Raw genomic sequence first — 13,802 nt, 5'->3', positions numbered from 1 at the left:
CGATTCTCGTGTATTTGCGTGACCAGGTTATGTCAGTTTCTTTTTTCAAAATAGCGGTACTGGGGGTGTGCGAGGTTTATAGATCACAGAGCCACTTTTTTATTTCATGATTCATTTCCAATGATATTAATATTGACGAATAAAATGTAAAATCGTTAATCGTTATGAAGCTTGTATCGCGTGGGCATGAAAATTAGAGGCGGTAATTCCATTAGTGCGGTTTGTTTAATCGATACCCCTGATTTGATAATCACTGCTAATCTTCTGACACGCTCTACCCTGGTTCCTGGCTGATTATGAGTGAATGAGCTAGATTAGCCATTATTTTATATCTAATCTATTGTGTATTTAAAAGCGCCCTGTGGTTGAAAATTGGACATGAGTGTTTTCTGTTGAATAAAGAATATATTGACTTTGACTTTGACACGACCCTGATAGTGCATCTCACGCGCATCAATAAGGTTGAGCGAGATGTCTAACTGACACGACTTCCAGTGCATTTTAGTCGCAGCGTGAGCCACCATCAAGATCAAAACCAGATTTAACCTGTAACAAATTATGAAATCAGAATATGCCTCTGGGCCGTTTTACTTATCAGAATCTAGGTCAATTTTATAAAGTCTATACAAGGAATCTACCCTTTTCCACAAGACCGCTACAGCTTCCGTTGAATATGGATCAGATCAAGCGGATTACATTTTAATAATTTAAAAGTTTAATTTAAAGTGACTAAACCCTACACTAAGCATGTCGGATCATGCTTAGTGGAAGGGTTCCGTAGTTTCCCGTCGTCAAAATAGGTTTTTTGCAAAAACTCAACAACGGTTGAACCGATCAGGTTTGCTATAGTTTTCCTTTAAAGTAATTCACGATTTTTTTAATATTTTTGGGACCCATGGTTTAAAAGTCAGAGGGGGGGGGACACATTTTTTTTCTTTTAGAGAGATTATTTTCTAAAATATTACGTTTATCAAAAAACTGCCCTTGAAGACCCATATTTTGGAAGAACTATCCAATGACACCCTATAGTGTTGAAGCAAAAAAAATCATCCCCACTTTTCGTGTAGGGGATCCACCCTAAAAAAAATTGAGTTTTAATTTTACGACTTGGTTGGCGTATTTGATTTTAATATTCTCGCCAATATTCAGCTCCCTAACACTAAAGACCACGAAACAAAGCCGCGGACGGACAGACGGACAGACAGACAGACGGACATGGCGAAACTATAAGGGTTCCTAGTTAACTACGGACTCGCCCACCGAGGATTCCGTACTTTTTAGTATTTGTTGTTATAGCGGCAACAGAAATACATCATCTGTCTAGCTATCACGGTTCATGAGATACAGCTAGCCTAGTGACAGATGAACGGACAGCGGAGTCTAATAGGGTCCCGTTTTACCCTTTGGGAACGGAACCATTACAAGTAAAGAAAGAAAAAGTGTTGTTCGTTTATGAATATTATAAACGTCTCTCAAATCTACGTGAAAATTCCCTAAGGGCCGGTACAGATGGACTGCAACTCAACTGCAACTTGTATGGGAACTGCATGCCGACTGCACTCCAACTGCAACGTCGACGTGCAATTCCCATACAAGTTGCAGTCGAGTTGCAGTCCGTCTGTACCGGCCCTAAACGCGTTCGCTGACAGTACGTCGACAAGCGGGGTACTTGTAGGCTTTTAACGACGCTTAACGCCAGGACGTGTTTACACGTCCACTGCAGGATGGGTTCGAAATAGCCATATACAAAACAAATACTCAATGCGAGTTTCACTAATTGCCACCGCGAATTTGTTAAAAATTGGGTAACCTACTTAGTAAATTATGACGAGTATCAGACAAAACCATCTGCTAAAAAGATGTTGATTCATCCTTTACGCTACAAATGTATTAAAAACGCAACACATCATGTCGGTGCGTACGCGTATACTACGTTAATAATTCAGGTATGGTCGCCTTAGATTTAAATTAGGGGGATTCTATATGTAAATATTATTTATTGCACTACAAAAGTACATACATTCAACAACAGATTTACAATGTAAATAAAGAAAGTAATAGGCCGTAGCCTCTCTCTCTAAGCAGCTTTCAGCTATAAGTAGCTGTAAGCGATTGCTTCCAGGCAACCTTAGGGTATAATAATTGTTCAAGAAAGGAGTCCGTTTTTATTTCCTTTGATTATTCTTTGTATAATTTACATTTCTAACTCAAAAACGCGTCTTAAGCGGAAATACGTATTTGACGTGAAAAATTAAAACAAGTTGCAGGGACCATTGTTAAATGAAGTGTTACGCGGGAAATCTTATAAAACGTGATCGTATATAACAAATTCTACTGTAGTTCGAAATAAACTAACTTAAGAGAAGCATATTAGTATACCTTTGCATTTTAAATACTCTACTTAGCAACCGAATTACAGTAAAATGTCATGTTGCTACCTACGTGACAACGTTCTGTGTTCTAACTCAGTACAAATACGAAACTGTACTACGCTTTTGCATTTTAAAATCTCATCTCGTTAAATAAGCATGTGATTTGCTTTCAAATTTCACTTGCAAATATTTCGTAATACTTAATAGCAGATAGAGAAAGAACGGCTTTTGCTTTTAGAATTTTTGGTCTACTAGTATTATCATTATTCAGAGCCCACTGTGTCCCACTGCTGGGTAAAGGCCTTCCCCCTCTTTTTCCACTCATCTCTGTTTAGCGCTATATCTGGCCAGCTTCTCAAAAAGGAATCCAAGTTATCCCGCCATCGCCGACGAGGTCTACCGGCTCCTCAGTTAGACTCGTGGGGTTCCCACTCAGTGGCCCAAAAGTCGTCCGGCATTCGGGAGGCATGACCAGCCCAGTCCCATTTTAACTTAGCCACTTTCCGAGCTACGACTATTATTAAATCCTAGAGCGCAGCGTAGTGTTTCGGACTCGATCCCTTAATTTTACATCTAATATTCTGCGCTCCATAGCTCTCTGGCAAACCCCGAGTTTTGACCACTATGCACTAGTACTTAATTACTACTACTACTACTACTAAGTACTTCTTCGTGCAGTTGCAAATGTAAAACGTAACTTTGGGAGGCCATTGCTTCGCTTTAAAGATTGCGCAAAGAGGGACATGATTGCCTTCCACATCGTCCACCGAGACTGGGAGAGGCTCGCAGAACAACGGACGGAGTGGCGCAAACGCGTCGTGGAGGCTCGAAAGTTTGGTAATGCAACCTGGTTCGCTGCACTCGCTGACAAGAGGCAAAAATGACGACAAGGCTTCATTCACAGTACCGTTTTCCGTTATTAGGCCTGTGGTAGACCATGCCAGTCTTGCATCGGTCTATTCAGCCACCAAAAACGGAAACGCCACAAATCGTTTGCAATAGACGCAAAGGCTTAGATGATGATGAATTAATTAATTTTTTCTCAAGCAGATATATCTGCGAGTGATACTAAAAATTAGCTACTAATAATACTTTCAATTGAAATTGCTGCTAATGTACAGTCACCTGCAAAAATATGTTACTCTTCGAAGGCCGCAAAAATATGTGACACTCTCCTATGGCTCTACAAATAAGATCGTGTCCCATATTTTTGCGGCCTTCGTTACAATCTATTTCAGGTGACTACGTCCAAAATCAAATACCTAATACCAATAATTCTCAACCTTATTGCATAATAATAAGCCCTACAAGTCGAGTTACTAACATATTCCAGTAGTTAGACAAAAGTCAACTAACTACTAACTACATGCCCGCCTCAGGCAAACTATAATTAAATGGCTCTATCCTGCTGAACGCGGACCTCGGCCTGACACCAGTTTAAGCTTGACCTCGAGATTCGTAGTAAATATGCACAAACAGGGATCAAGCTATACTGGTTATTCGAAAGGAAATAACAATTTTATAATATTGCAGCTATATATTGCTATTTATATATTAACTGAAACTTATACTGGTCGTTATTGAATTTAAAATCGACTGTTATTGATTTGTTGAAATGAAATGTAATTATTATTTCATTTTTACGATGTTTGAACACAAAATCGTTTCTAAAAGGTCGGTAATTTCTATGAGATTCCTAGAAATTAAAAGCGAGCGCCATTTGTGGACACAGGCTAGAGTTTTTATTATTATTTAATACATGTTAAATTATAAGATGTAATGTTTTGAAAACATGTGTCCCGCCGAATTTCTTGCCGGTCGCATATTGGGAAATGCTGGGATTTAAATCTTCTCGGGCAGAGGTGTAGCGATAGTCTAGAGCCGGTCGGTATAGCTTTATTTGGTGTTCATAAGTGCATTACAATAATTGGTGGTTCAGATGGCGGAGCGCTGGAGTATCAATCCAGAGGCCGTCAGTTCAAGTCTCACCCAAGACAGTAATTTTTTTATTTTTTTTATGGTAGAGGAGGCAAACGAGCAGACGGATCACCTGATGGTAAGCGATTACCGCCGCCCATGGACACCTGCAACACCAGAGGGGTTGTAAGTGCGTTGCCGGCCTTTGAGATGGGAGTACGCTCTTTTCTTGAAGGTTTGAAGGTCGTATCGGTCCGGAAATACCACTAATAAATTACACTAATAATTTAATTATTAGTGGTATTTATTATTAATAAATACCACTAATAATTTTTCCACTTATAAATTTTTTCTAAGCTTAATAGCATCGTTTGCAGACGTTTCTGCTTGTTAAAAATTAAGTTAGTATAGGTAGCACATCGTTACTGGTGAATTGCCAATATGACTTGGAACTCCGGTAGCCGTCTAAGAAGTGCAACGTTCTTACGCTAGGTCCCCTAGACCCATTTGGTGGAAAATTTGCTGCCTATGGATGAGGTCTTGGTGGCTCAGATGGCAGAGCGCTGGAGTATAAATTCAGAGGCCGTGAGTTCAAGTCTCACCCAAGACAGTAATTTTTCCACTTTCAAATTTATTCTAGGCTTAAAAAATGGTAATTTGTTAATTTCTTCGAAACCGCTACACCGGTTGTTATGATACTTTGTACACTGGTTCTAAATACCCATTAGGGTATTACATATGTACATTTCGGCTTTGTGCAATGGCTAGGGACGCACTGTATATAATATATAAATATTTATAAATACTTAAATACATTGAAAACACCCATGACTCAGGAACAAATATCCATGCTCATCACACGAATAAATGCCCTAACCAGGATTTGAACCCGGGACCATCAGCTTTGTAGGCAGGGTCACTACCCACTATGCCAAACCGGTCGTCTAATAGGATAGGGTACCGTTCGGTAGGATGGGTGTTTGCCTCTGACGTGGAATAAAATAAACTAGAAAAATACCAGCCTACCCTATATTTGAAATATTTTATAGAAACATAAAATGTGTTACAATTAATTCAACTCTGAATAAGCCCTTCCATTTAATAGGTAATGCTATTTACATATATGTATATCATTTGTCTTTACCCCTGTATGTTAAATTATAGCAATTTATCAGGTCTATATTCCTAAGAGTACTGTATCTCTAGAAGGAAGAAGAAAAATTGCGATTGCTGAGTAGGCAGGTACGCGTAATTTTCACTTACAGTAATATTTCGTGCGAGATTTATGACAAAAACAAATTCTGTTTTATATAAGTATACGAATTTCCGGGGTTCTTAATGAAATACCTACTAGTTTTGTGTATTTTATTTAAGTATGTTTGGGTACCCGTTTCATATTAATTATAATAGTACATTGTGATACAAGTGTTATCGGACCCGGGTACGTTCTTAAACTACGTCCAAAAGAGAGGTATGAACATTGTGAATGTCATTCGCTTTGTGTGGTAGGGCACAGCACAGCGGATGTTATTCCAGATCTAGAGCAGAGCCCAACTGGGTAAGTACCTCCACCTTACAGAAAACCGCAGCCAAATAACACTAGAACCTACTTATAGTATTGTGTTCCTAGCGGTGAGTAAGGTTGCCAGAGCTCAACAAGGGGGGGGGGGGGGAAGGTTTAGGGTCAGCAACGCGCATGTACCTCCTCTGGAGTTGCAGGCGTACATAGGCTACGGAGACTGCTTACCATCAGGCGGGACATATGCTTGTTTGCCACCGACGTAGTATAAAAAAAGATAAGGGCCAAATCCTTTAAAATTGACTCACGCTAGAACGATCCAGGTCACAGCGTCCGACACATTGTTTTCTATGACAGGTGAAAACCAAAGTAAAAAATAAATAAAACTTATCGGGCATCGGGTAAAGGTAATGTGGCGCCATCGCTCGCAACGATGCCTCCATACCTTTAGCCTTTGATCTATTAGATGGCGCAACTTTTTGATAACTAACAAATTTAACACATCTCAGTGAAAAAATAAGGATCAAAGCCAAATGGCGATCTAAAAGTTTTAATCATTAGGAAGATGGCAGTAAATTTACAGTGGCTACAAAGTTTTCTATGACAATCCACCTCTATTTCAAATTCTCTTTGATCCTACTTATAGTGTCATGTTCCAGCTGGTAAGCTCAACGAGGGTACGGAGGGTTAGAGTCGGGTAACACCTCTGGAGTTTCAGGCCTCCATAGACTCCTGAGACTGCTTACCATCAGGTGGGCCATATTCTTATTTGCCACCGACATAGTATTCAAAAAAAGATCCTTTGAAATTGACTCACGCTAGAACGATCCAGGTCGCAGCGTCTGCAACATCGTTCTCTATGACCGTTGAAACCAAAGTATCGGTAACCTAGACGCGGACCCGGGCCGTTCTGGCGTAAGTCATCCTTAATTAAATAAATTGTGTGACTGCGGAATTGAAGATCAAACCATAGACCATATCGTGAAACGATGCCCTAAAAGATGCTATCAGCCCGCGTAGCCAACGTGCATATCGTTCACGCTCCGAGGCGTACGAAACGCAACTGTCACAGTCGCACTAATATGGAAGAGTGATAGAGAGAGATGACTACGCTACGCTACGGAGCGTTAACTATTGTAACGTTGGCTACGCGGCCAGGGCAATCCTGGGGACCTCTATAATTTCACAGCAGATGCAGTGGATTGGTTGTGCGATCTTGATTTGGATATAAAAGTCTATTATTTATTGATATTATATTATATGTCTACTATAGTAAATGCCATACAATTTTTTTAAGAGCCTATATAGTGTCCCACTGCTGGGCAAAGGCCTCCCCCCTAGACTTCCAATCTTCCCGATGAACTGCACCATCCGTCCAGCCGTTGGTAAATGCGTCCAGGCCCGCCATCTCCTCTTAGGCCGACCATGCCGGCGTTTACGTTGTGGCACCCACTCCGTGGCTAGTTTAGCCCACCTCTGTGGGTGCATACGTCGTACATGGCCTGCCCAGTCCCACTTTAGCCTGGCGGTTTTGACCCCAACGTCGACGATGCCTGTTTTGGTGCGCAACGTAGTGTTTCGGATCCTGTCAATCCTTTTCACCCCAAGCATGTTGCGCTCCATGGCTCTTTGGCAAACCTTCAGTTTGGTCTTTTGTAACTCAGTAAGGGACCACATTTGAGCACCGTAAGTGAGGATTGGCAGTATGCACATGTCGACGAGCCTCCGCTTAAGAGCTAATGGAAGATCTCCCTTCAGTAGCTCCTTGAGAGACCAATAGCTCTTCCAAGCGTTTTGGATCCGTCTTTCAACTTCTTTGCCCTGTCTTTGGTTGAAAGAGACTATTTGCCCCAAGTACGTATACTCGTTGACATAGCGCAGGAGCTATCCGTCTACCTCAATGTCACGTTTGATGATGTTGGTCATTACCTGAGTTTTTTAATAATTAAATTAATTAATTCAGCAACATTTTGCATGAATGCCACGGTTCAATCAGCGTAATTTGGCAATATAAAGCATTATTAATTGGTGGAGTAATATTTCATTGTTCATCAAAACGGGGGTCCGTGCCGACGTGGCTCGGCGCGGGTTACAAAAATGGTATTTACATTATTATTTCGTCGGTATTGGAGAGATTGTACACTGCACCTGGGTTTTTAAAATAATATTTTTCTTATCTAAAAGGTTAACACTTAACAGTCACACGAACTCTCAGCTAAAAAGCTTCCATACAATCGAAGCTACGCTCTCATTTAAAAACGACAGGCTTAAGTTTTAAATTACATGAAACATGGCATGGATATTTATGTAACATATATATATATATATACCGGGTGTTTCCTGTAACACGAGCAAATAATTAAACCATATATTGTACTCCTAAAACAATATAACTTTTGAATAACAACTTTAAAAGATTATGATATCTTTAGATTTGAATTTTTTCATACAAATTAAATATTATTTTCAATGTACGCTGACATCAGTGTGTTTGACGTTGCTTGTCACGCTTTAAACATAACAAAATTCGCAATACATTGCGTCTTAGAATTAACTTCAATGTGTAATAAAAATCAAAACATAAGTTATTTTTCAAAGTTGTTGAACAAATGTTGGTCAGTTTGAGGAGTACAGCCTACAGTTTAATTTATTGCTCCTGTTACACGAAACACCCGGTATATGTCTAGAATTTGTTTTAGTTGGTAATATTATTTAAAAAAGAAAATAAAGCATACAGGAATTTTGTAATTATATAAAACTTATAACTAATTTCTAAGAATACCGCTCCGAATCAATTTATTTAGACCCAGTATACGTGAATAAGAATTTTCGTACATTCTATACGAGTCTTAGTTCTGCATATTGTTAAACACCACGTACCATAATCTTTATCAAAACAAAGAAGTTTATGGGCCATTTCATTTAAAGTTTAACACTTTTTTTTTTCTCCTAATAGGATCGCGAGAGCCCGTGATTCTAAATATAAATAACATTATTTTTTTACCTACAAGAGTAGCCCACTGCTGGGTAAAGGCCTCTCTTTCCCGCCATTGGGCCGTATCCAATGCGCACTCCCGCGACTCTTTACAAAATAGATCGTGATCGAGTCGTCCCGCCAGAAATAAGATAAACATTCGCAATATTAAAATAGTTATAATCATAATAATAATATTCTTTATTGTGCACAACGAAAACATGATTAAATACAGCAATTAACATAAAATAATTAAGCAACAACAGGCGGTCTTATCGCTAAAAAGCGATCTCTTCCAGACAACCTTCAGGTAGTAGAAATTACCGTAAGGAAGAAATATGTATAAGGGTAGCAAATATAAATGGAGAACAGAGGAAAAAAATAAAACTTCGCACTTGTATAGTTATTTACAATACAAGTGCGAAAAACAGGAAATTCGTAACGAGTGGCGATCAATTAAAAGGCGACCGAAGGGAGTGTTTTAAATCGACACGAGTTGCGAATCACCTATTCGCACATGTACTGTACAGCGTTTTACAGTACATATGACCCTTTAAATTTTCGACATAGTTACATAATGTGCTAATTTACGTACTAGTGCGGTAAAGTAGCATCATATGTTATGTAAATATTATAAGTTAAGCCAAATAAACTATTTTGTATTTGTACTTGTATTGTATTTGTAATATTACATTACGATACAAGTGCCAAAAATAGTAAATTCGAAACCAGTGGCTATAAATTAAAACACGACCGAAGGGATTGTTTTAAATCGACACGAGTTGCGAATCACCTATTCGCACATGTACCGTACAACGTTTTACAGTACATATGGCCCTTTAAATGTTCGGCACAGTAACGTAATATGGTAATTTTCGCACTAGTGCGATAAAGTAGCACCATATGTACTGTAAAAGTGTATTATAAAACTTTAACGAGGGGGGGGGGGGGGGTTTAGGGTCGGCAACGCGCATGTAACTCCTCTGGAGTTGCAGGCGTACATAGGTTACGGAGACTGCTTACCATCAGGCGGGCCGTATGCTTGTTTGCCACCGATGTAGTATTAAAAAAAAAACTTTAATAAGTTTTGAGGCTAGTGTACAAGCTCTTCAACAGAACGGTCTGGGCACGTAATTAGTAAATTTTCCGCACAAGGCCGGAAACAATAAGCAGACAAAGTTCCACTTTGGGCCCCAGTTGCTCATAACTATCGTATTCTTGGTCACTAGCGTTGCTAGTTTTGTTACGGGAAACTTTGTTGTGTAACATGGCTATTAGATTTCCTTGAACGACCTTTTTTTTCTTGAAGTGTTTTGTTTGTTTACTTATAATCATTTACCTAGTCTACATCAGAGGTAGTGCAAAGTACAGTCAACCAATTTGAATCCCAGGCCACTATAGAACCTTGTCGCTTTAACTACTCTATACATGACATGCATCACTCAATAAGCACTGTCGTAGAAGTCATTATGACATGGTTCTATAGTGGCCTAGGAATCAAATTGGTTGACCGTACTTGTAGTAGTGGTACCTAGTACATAGGTAGGTAATATCTATAAAAAACAATTTTTTTTAACTACCTATTGCACCCACCTATTTAGATATAGACACGTATACATGACAGGTTTGCTGCGGGGTTTAAAATAGTTATTTACAATACAAGTGCGAAAAAGTAGGAAATTCGCAACGAATGTTGATAAATTAAAACGCGACCGAAAGGAGTGTTTTAAATCGACACGAGTTGCGCGATTACCTATTCGCACGTGTATTGTACAACATTTCACAATACATATGGCCCTTAAAATTTTCGACATAGGCACGGAAGGTACTTATTCCCGCACTGGTACGGGAAAGTAGGAGCATATATACTCTAATAGTTATTTACGATACAAGTGCAGATAATAGGAAATTCGCAACGAGTGGTGATAAATTAAAACACGACCCAAGGGAGTGTTTTAAATCGACACGAGTTGCGAATTACCAATTCGCAAGTTTCGACATAAGCACGGAAAGTGCTCATTCCCGCACATGCGGAAAATTAGCACCATATGTACTGTAAAATTCTAATGGCATGTTTTAGTAGCTATAAAAGCCACATCTATGTCTACATTGTACAGTCATGCCTAAATTTTGCGAAGAAAAAAGTTAAAGTTATAGCAGTTATCATTCGAAAACTAGTCCTTACCTCACGTCAGAAGGCTTATACGTGACATAATAGTCCAAATCTGACGTGATCGTTATTTAAGTTAGTTTATGTTCACCATACAACCAACGAAATGATAATAAATAGTTTGAAATTATATTTTTGTTTCACATACGTAGTTTTATACAGCATTTTTCTAATTAAACTAATTCTACGGATTCTATTTACCATCATAGTAATTCGCGCGACATGTTTCGGAGATATGCACGACAGTTTAATTTAAATTCGATTTTTCTAATTGAGTGATTTATGGCAAATGGCAATGTTTAAACATTTCATACTAAATTTCACATAAAAAATGCTTATTTCTTGCGATCGGTCTACTTAATATTTTTTTTAAGTTTAGAATTTCAATATTTTTGGAACAGATATTGCAATTCAAAATCAACGTTTGCGATAACCGCGTTGCAAGCAGTAGATTTTTATCATAACAAATTATCTCTCTACTTGTATTCATATCCAAGCTTCGCAAAAAAAAAGACAGAGCACAGACAGCAGTAGGAATAGCAAGAGTGAGATAGACTACTCGTTTGTTTATCTAACTGTAGGGAATTGAATGGACGGGACAGATAGTCCATCTTACTCGCGCTAAGCCTACAGAATTCGTTCGGAAACTGATCCTTACCTCGCGTCAGAAGGTTTATACGTGACGTCATACTTCTCCACCAAGTCCGCCGTGGTCGACCACGACACTCGCACCGTGGTGGGGTTTAGGAACGTCACTGTGATGTTCTCGGGTACCCCGGGACCCATTGAACCTGAAATAAATTCAGATCTAAATCAATAAACTGAAATAGATATCATATCATACACTTAAGAAAAAGTGACCAAGTCCACCGGTGACCGAGGCGGGAATTGAACCCGCGTCTTCAGCTTACGCGGCTAACGTCCTGACCACTAGACCACCCAGTCGCGGCCCGTCCCAAATTCTCTAGTATCTTTGAAAGGCGCCTATGACCAAATTTAATGGCGAACAATCTGTGCTTGCACCTCCTACTATACGAGTTATACAGTGTGTCCCTAGCCATTGGACAAAGCCGGAATATACATATGCATTAGGGTATTTAAAACCAGTGTACAAAGTATCATAACAACCGGTGTAGCGGTTTCGAAGAAATTAACAAATTACCATTTTTTACTTTGGAGCAGCCTGTATATTGTTAGTAGCTCCTAAGGTAATATCCTCGAAGAATAGTACGAGTATGGAACCTTCTTCGACCTTTTTGATTATCTTTTTTATGTATGACACTAATAAACTTCTGGCTTTTGTATAATGTCATCATTATCAAATCTTTCGAACAAATTGTCATCGAATAGATCGAATATATCCTTAAATAAGTTATAAATAAGTTACGTAACTATACACACACACGTACACGTTAGTAACGTATAGTTACTGTGAATATGTTAATTTAGGCATATAGTAAAGTCAAAAACACTGCCAAAGATTAACACAGTGTGTTTCTTTTTGTTGTCAATTATCGCAATACCTTCAAAAAAAATTTGGTCTAATTAAATAAATATTAACGTCAGAGCATTCCTGAGAAGTAACCCTACGTGGGATTTCAGGGTTTGTCTAATGGCTAAGGTCACCCTGTATACTAGAATTACGGTAAACCGAGAGAGTTGGTACTGCCCTAGTAAGATTTAAATTATTTATATCTTAATACAACGATGATACAGAAATTGTAGATGCTACTGGTTCTCACTCAAACTTTCTTGAAAATTCCCTAGATTTCCTGCACGAACTGTAGGTACTTAGTTTAAAAGGTTTGCTATCAAAAACCTATGATTTTGATGGGATTGAAGGTAAAAAGACCGCTTATCAAAAGACAGTTAAATCGCATTTACCTTATTAAATATTAACAAATCTTTTGAAAATAAGCACACTCTAAAATTTATTTCATAATTGATCACATGTTTTATTGGCATTACTTTATTCTTATAAAATCTATTATTAATATTTTATTTACCTCCATTAATATTTACAATAAACACACAAAAAACTTAAAAAAAAAAAAACAAAACTTAAGACTAACTTAAATCTCGTCAAAAAGACTCCCCCGAGTTGTCCCCGGCGCAAAGGTACCTATAACGCTAGCCGCATTGCCACGTTAAAATTTATTGGTTTTAATTTAATTATATACATTGAAACAATTTCGTCATAATATATTTCAGTATTTTCTGTTTTGTGTGTTATCAGATTTCTGACTTAATAAGTAACTAACGCATTCTAGAACTCAACTTTGTAATTATTCAATATAACACTTATGGCCTATTTCACAATGTCCAAGTAAAGTATTGGATAGCTAAATTAACTGCCAGATAAAACTTCCTGCAAAACTTAGCACTTTATCTACCAGTGAAGCTTATTTGACGTTTGTGTAACGCCAACAAAGTGGCTAGGACTTTACTTGGACATTGTGAAACAGGCCTTTAATCAGATTGATCAGACAATCTCGCGTGCTATTGCTACCATTCCATATTTTGATTAAAAAATAGTCTTAAGCGAATAGCGAGGGACCCGGGTATGTCCTTAAACTACGTCCAAAAGAGAGGTATGGGCATTGTGAATGTCATCTCGCTTTGTGTGGTAGGGCACAGCCAGTGGCTGTCATTCCAGATCTAGAGCAGAGCCCAACTGGGGAAGTACCTCCACCTTACAGAAAACCGCAGCCAAATACCACTAGACTCTACTCATAGTGTTGTGTTCCTGCCGGTTAGTAAGGTTGCCAGAGCTCAACGAGGGGGAGGGGAGGCTAGGGTCGGCAACGCGCATGAAACTCCTCTGGAGTTGCAGGCGTACATAGGCTACGG

General features: G+C 38.7%; 1 protein-coding gene and 2 non-coding genes across 4 annotated transcripts in view; 1 reads left to right on the top strand and 2 right to left on the bottom strand.

Annotated features, from left to right (window-relative positions):
• The window catches only part of LOC133523998 (fibronectin type III domain-containing protein 5), a 240,989-nt gene that overhangs the window by 102,760 nt on the left and 124,427 nt on the right, over positions 1 to 13,802 (bottom strand). For both annotated transcript variants that reach the window (XM_061859757.1, XM_061859756.1), the window contains exon 3: positions 11,611 to 11,743. In XM_061859757.1, coding sequence (XP_061715741.1) covers positions 11,611 to 11,743 — 133 coding nt within the window. The remainder of the gene's footprint in view (positions 1 to 11,610; positions 11,744 to 13,802) is intronic.
• On the top strand, positions 4,827 to 4,899 carry Trnay-aua (transfer RNA tyrosine (anticodon AUA)). The gene has a single exon. It is a non-coding gene; the product is annotated as a tRNA-Tyr (tRNA).
• Trnat-cgu (transfer RNA threonine (anticodon CGU)) lies at positions 11,826 to 11,897 on the bottom strand. The gene has a single exon. It is a non-coding gene; the product is annotated as a tRNA-Thr (tRNA).

The sequence above is a fragment of the Cydia pomonella genome, chromosome 13 (assembly GCF_033807575.1).
Source record: "Cydia pomonella isolate Wapato2018A chromosome 13, ilCydPomo1, whole genome shotgun sequence".
In the NCBI taxonomy this organism is placed as follows: domain Eukaryota; kingdom Metazoa; phylum Arthropoda; class Insecta; order Lepidoptera; family Tortricidae; genus Cydia; species Cydia pomonella.
The sequence above is the reverse complement of the archived record's forward strand: the minus strand, read 5'-3'. Positions and strand labels throughout refer to the sequence as shown.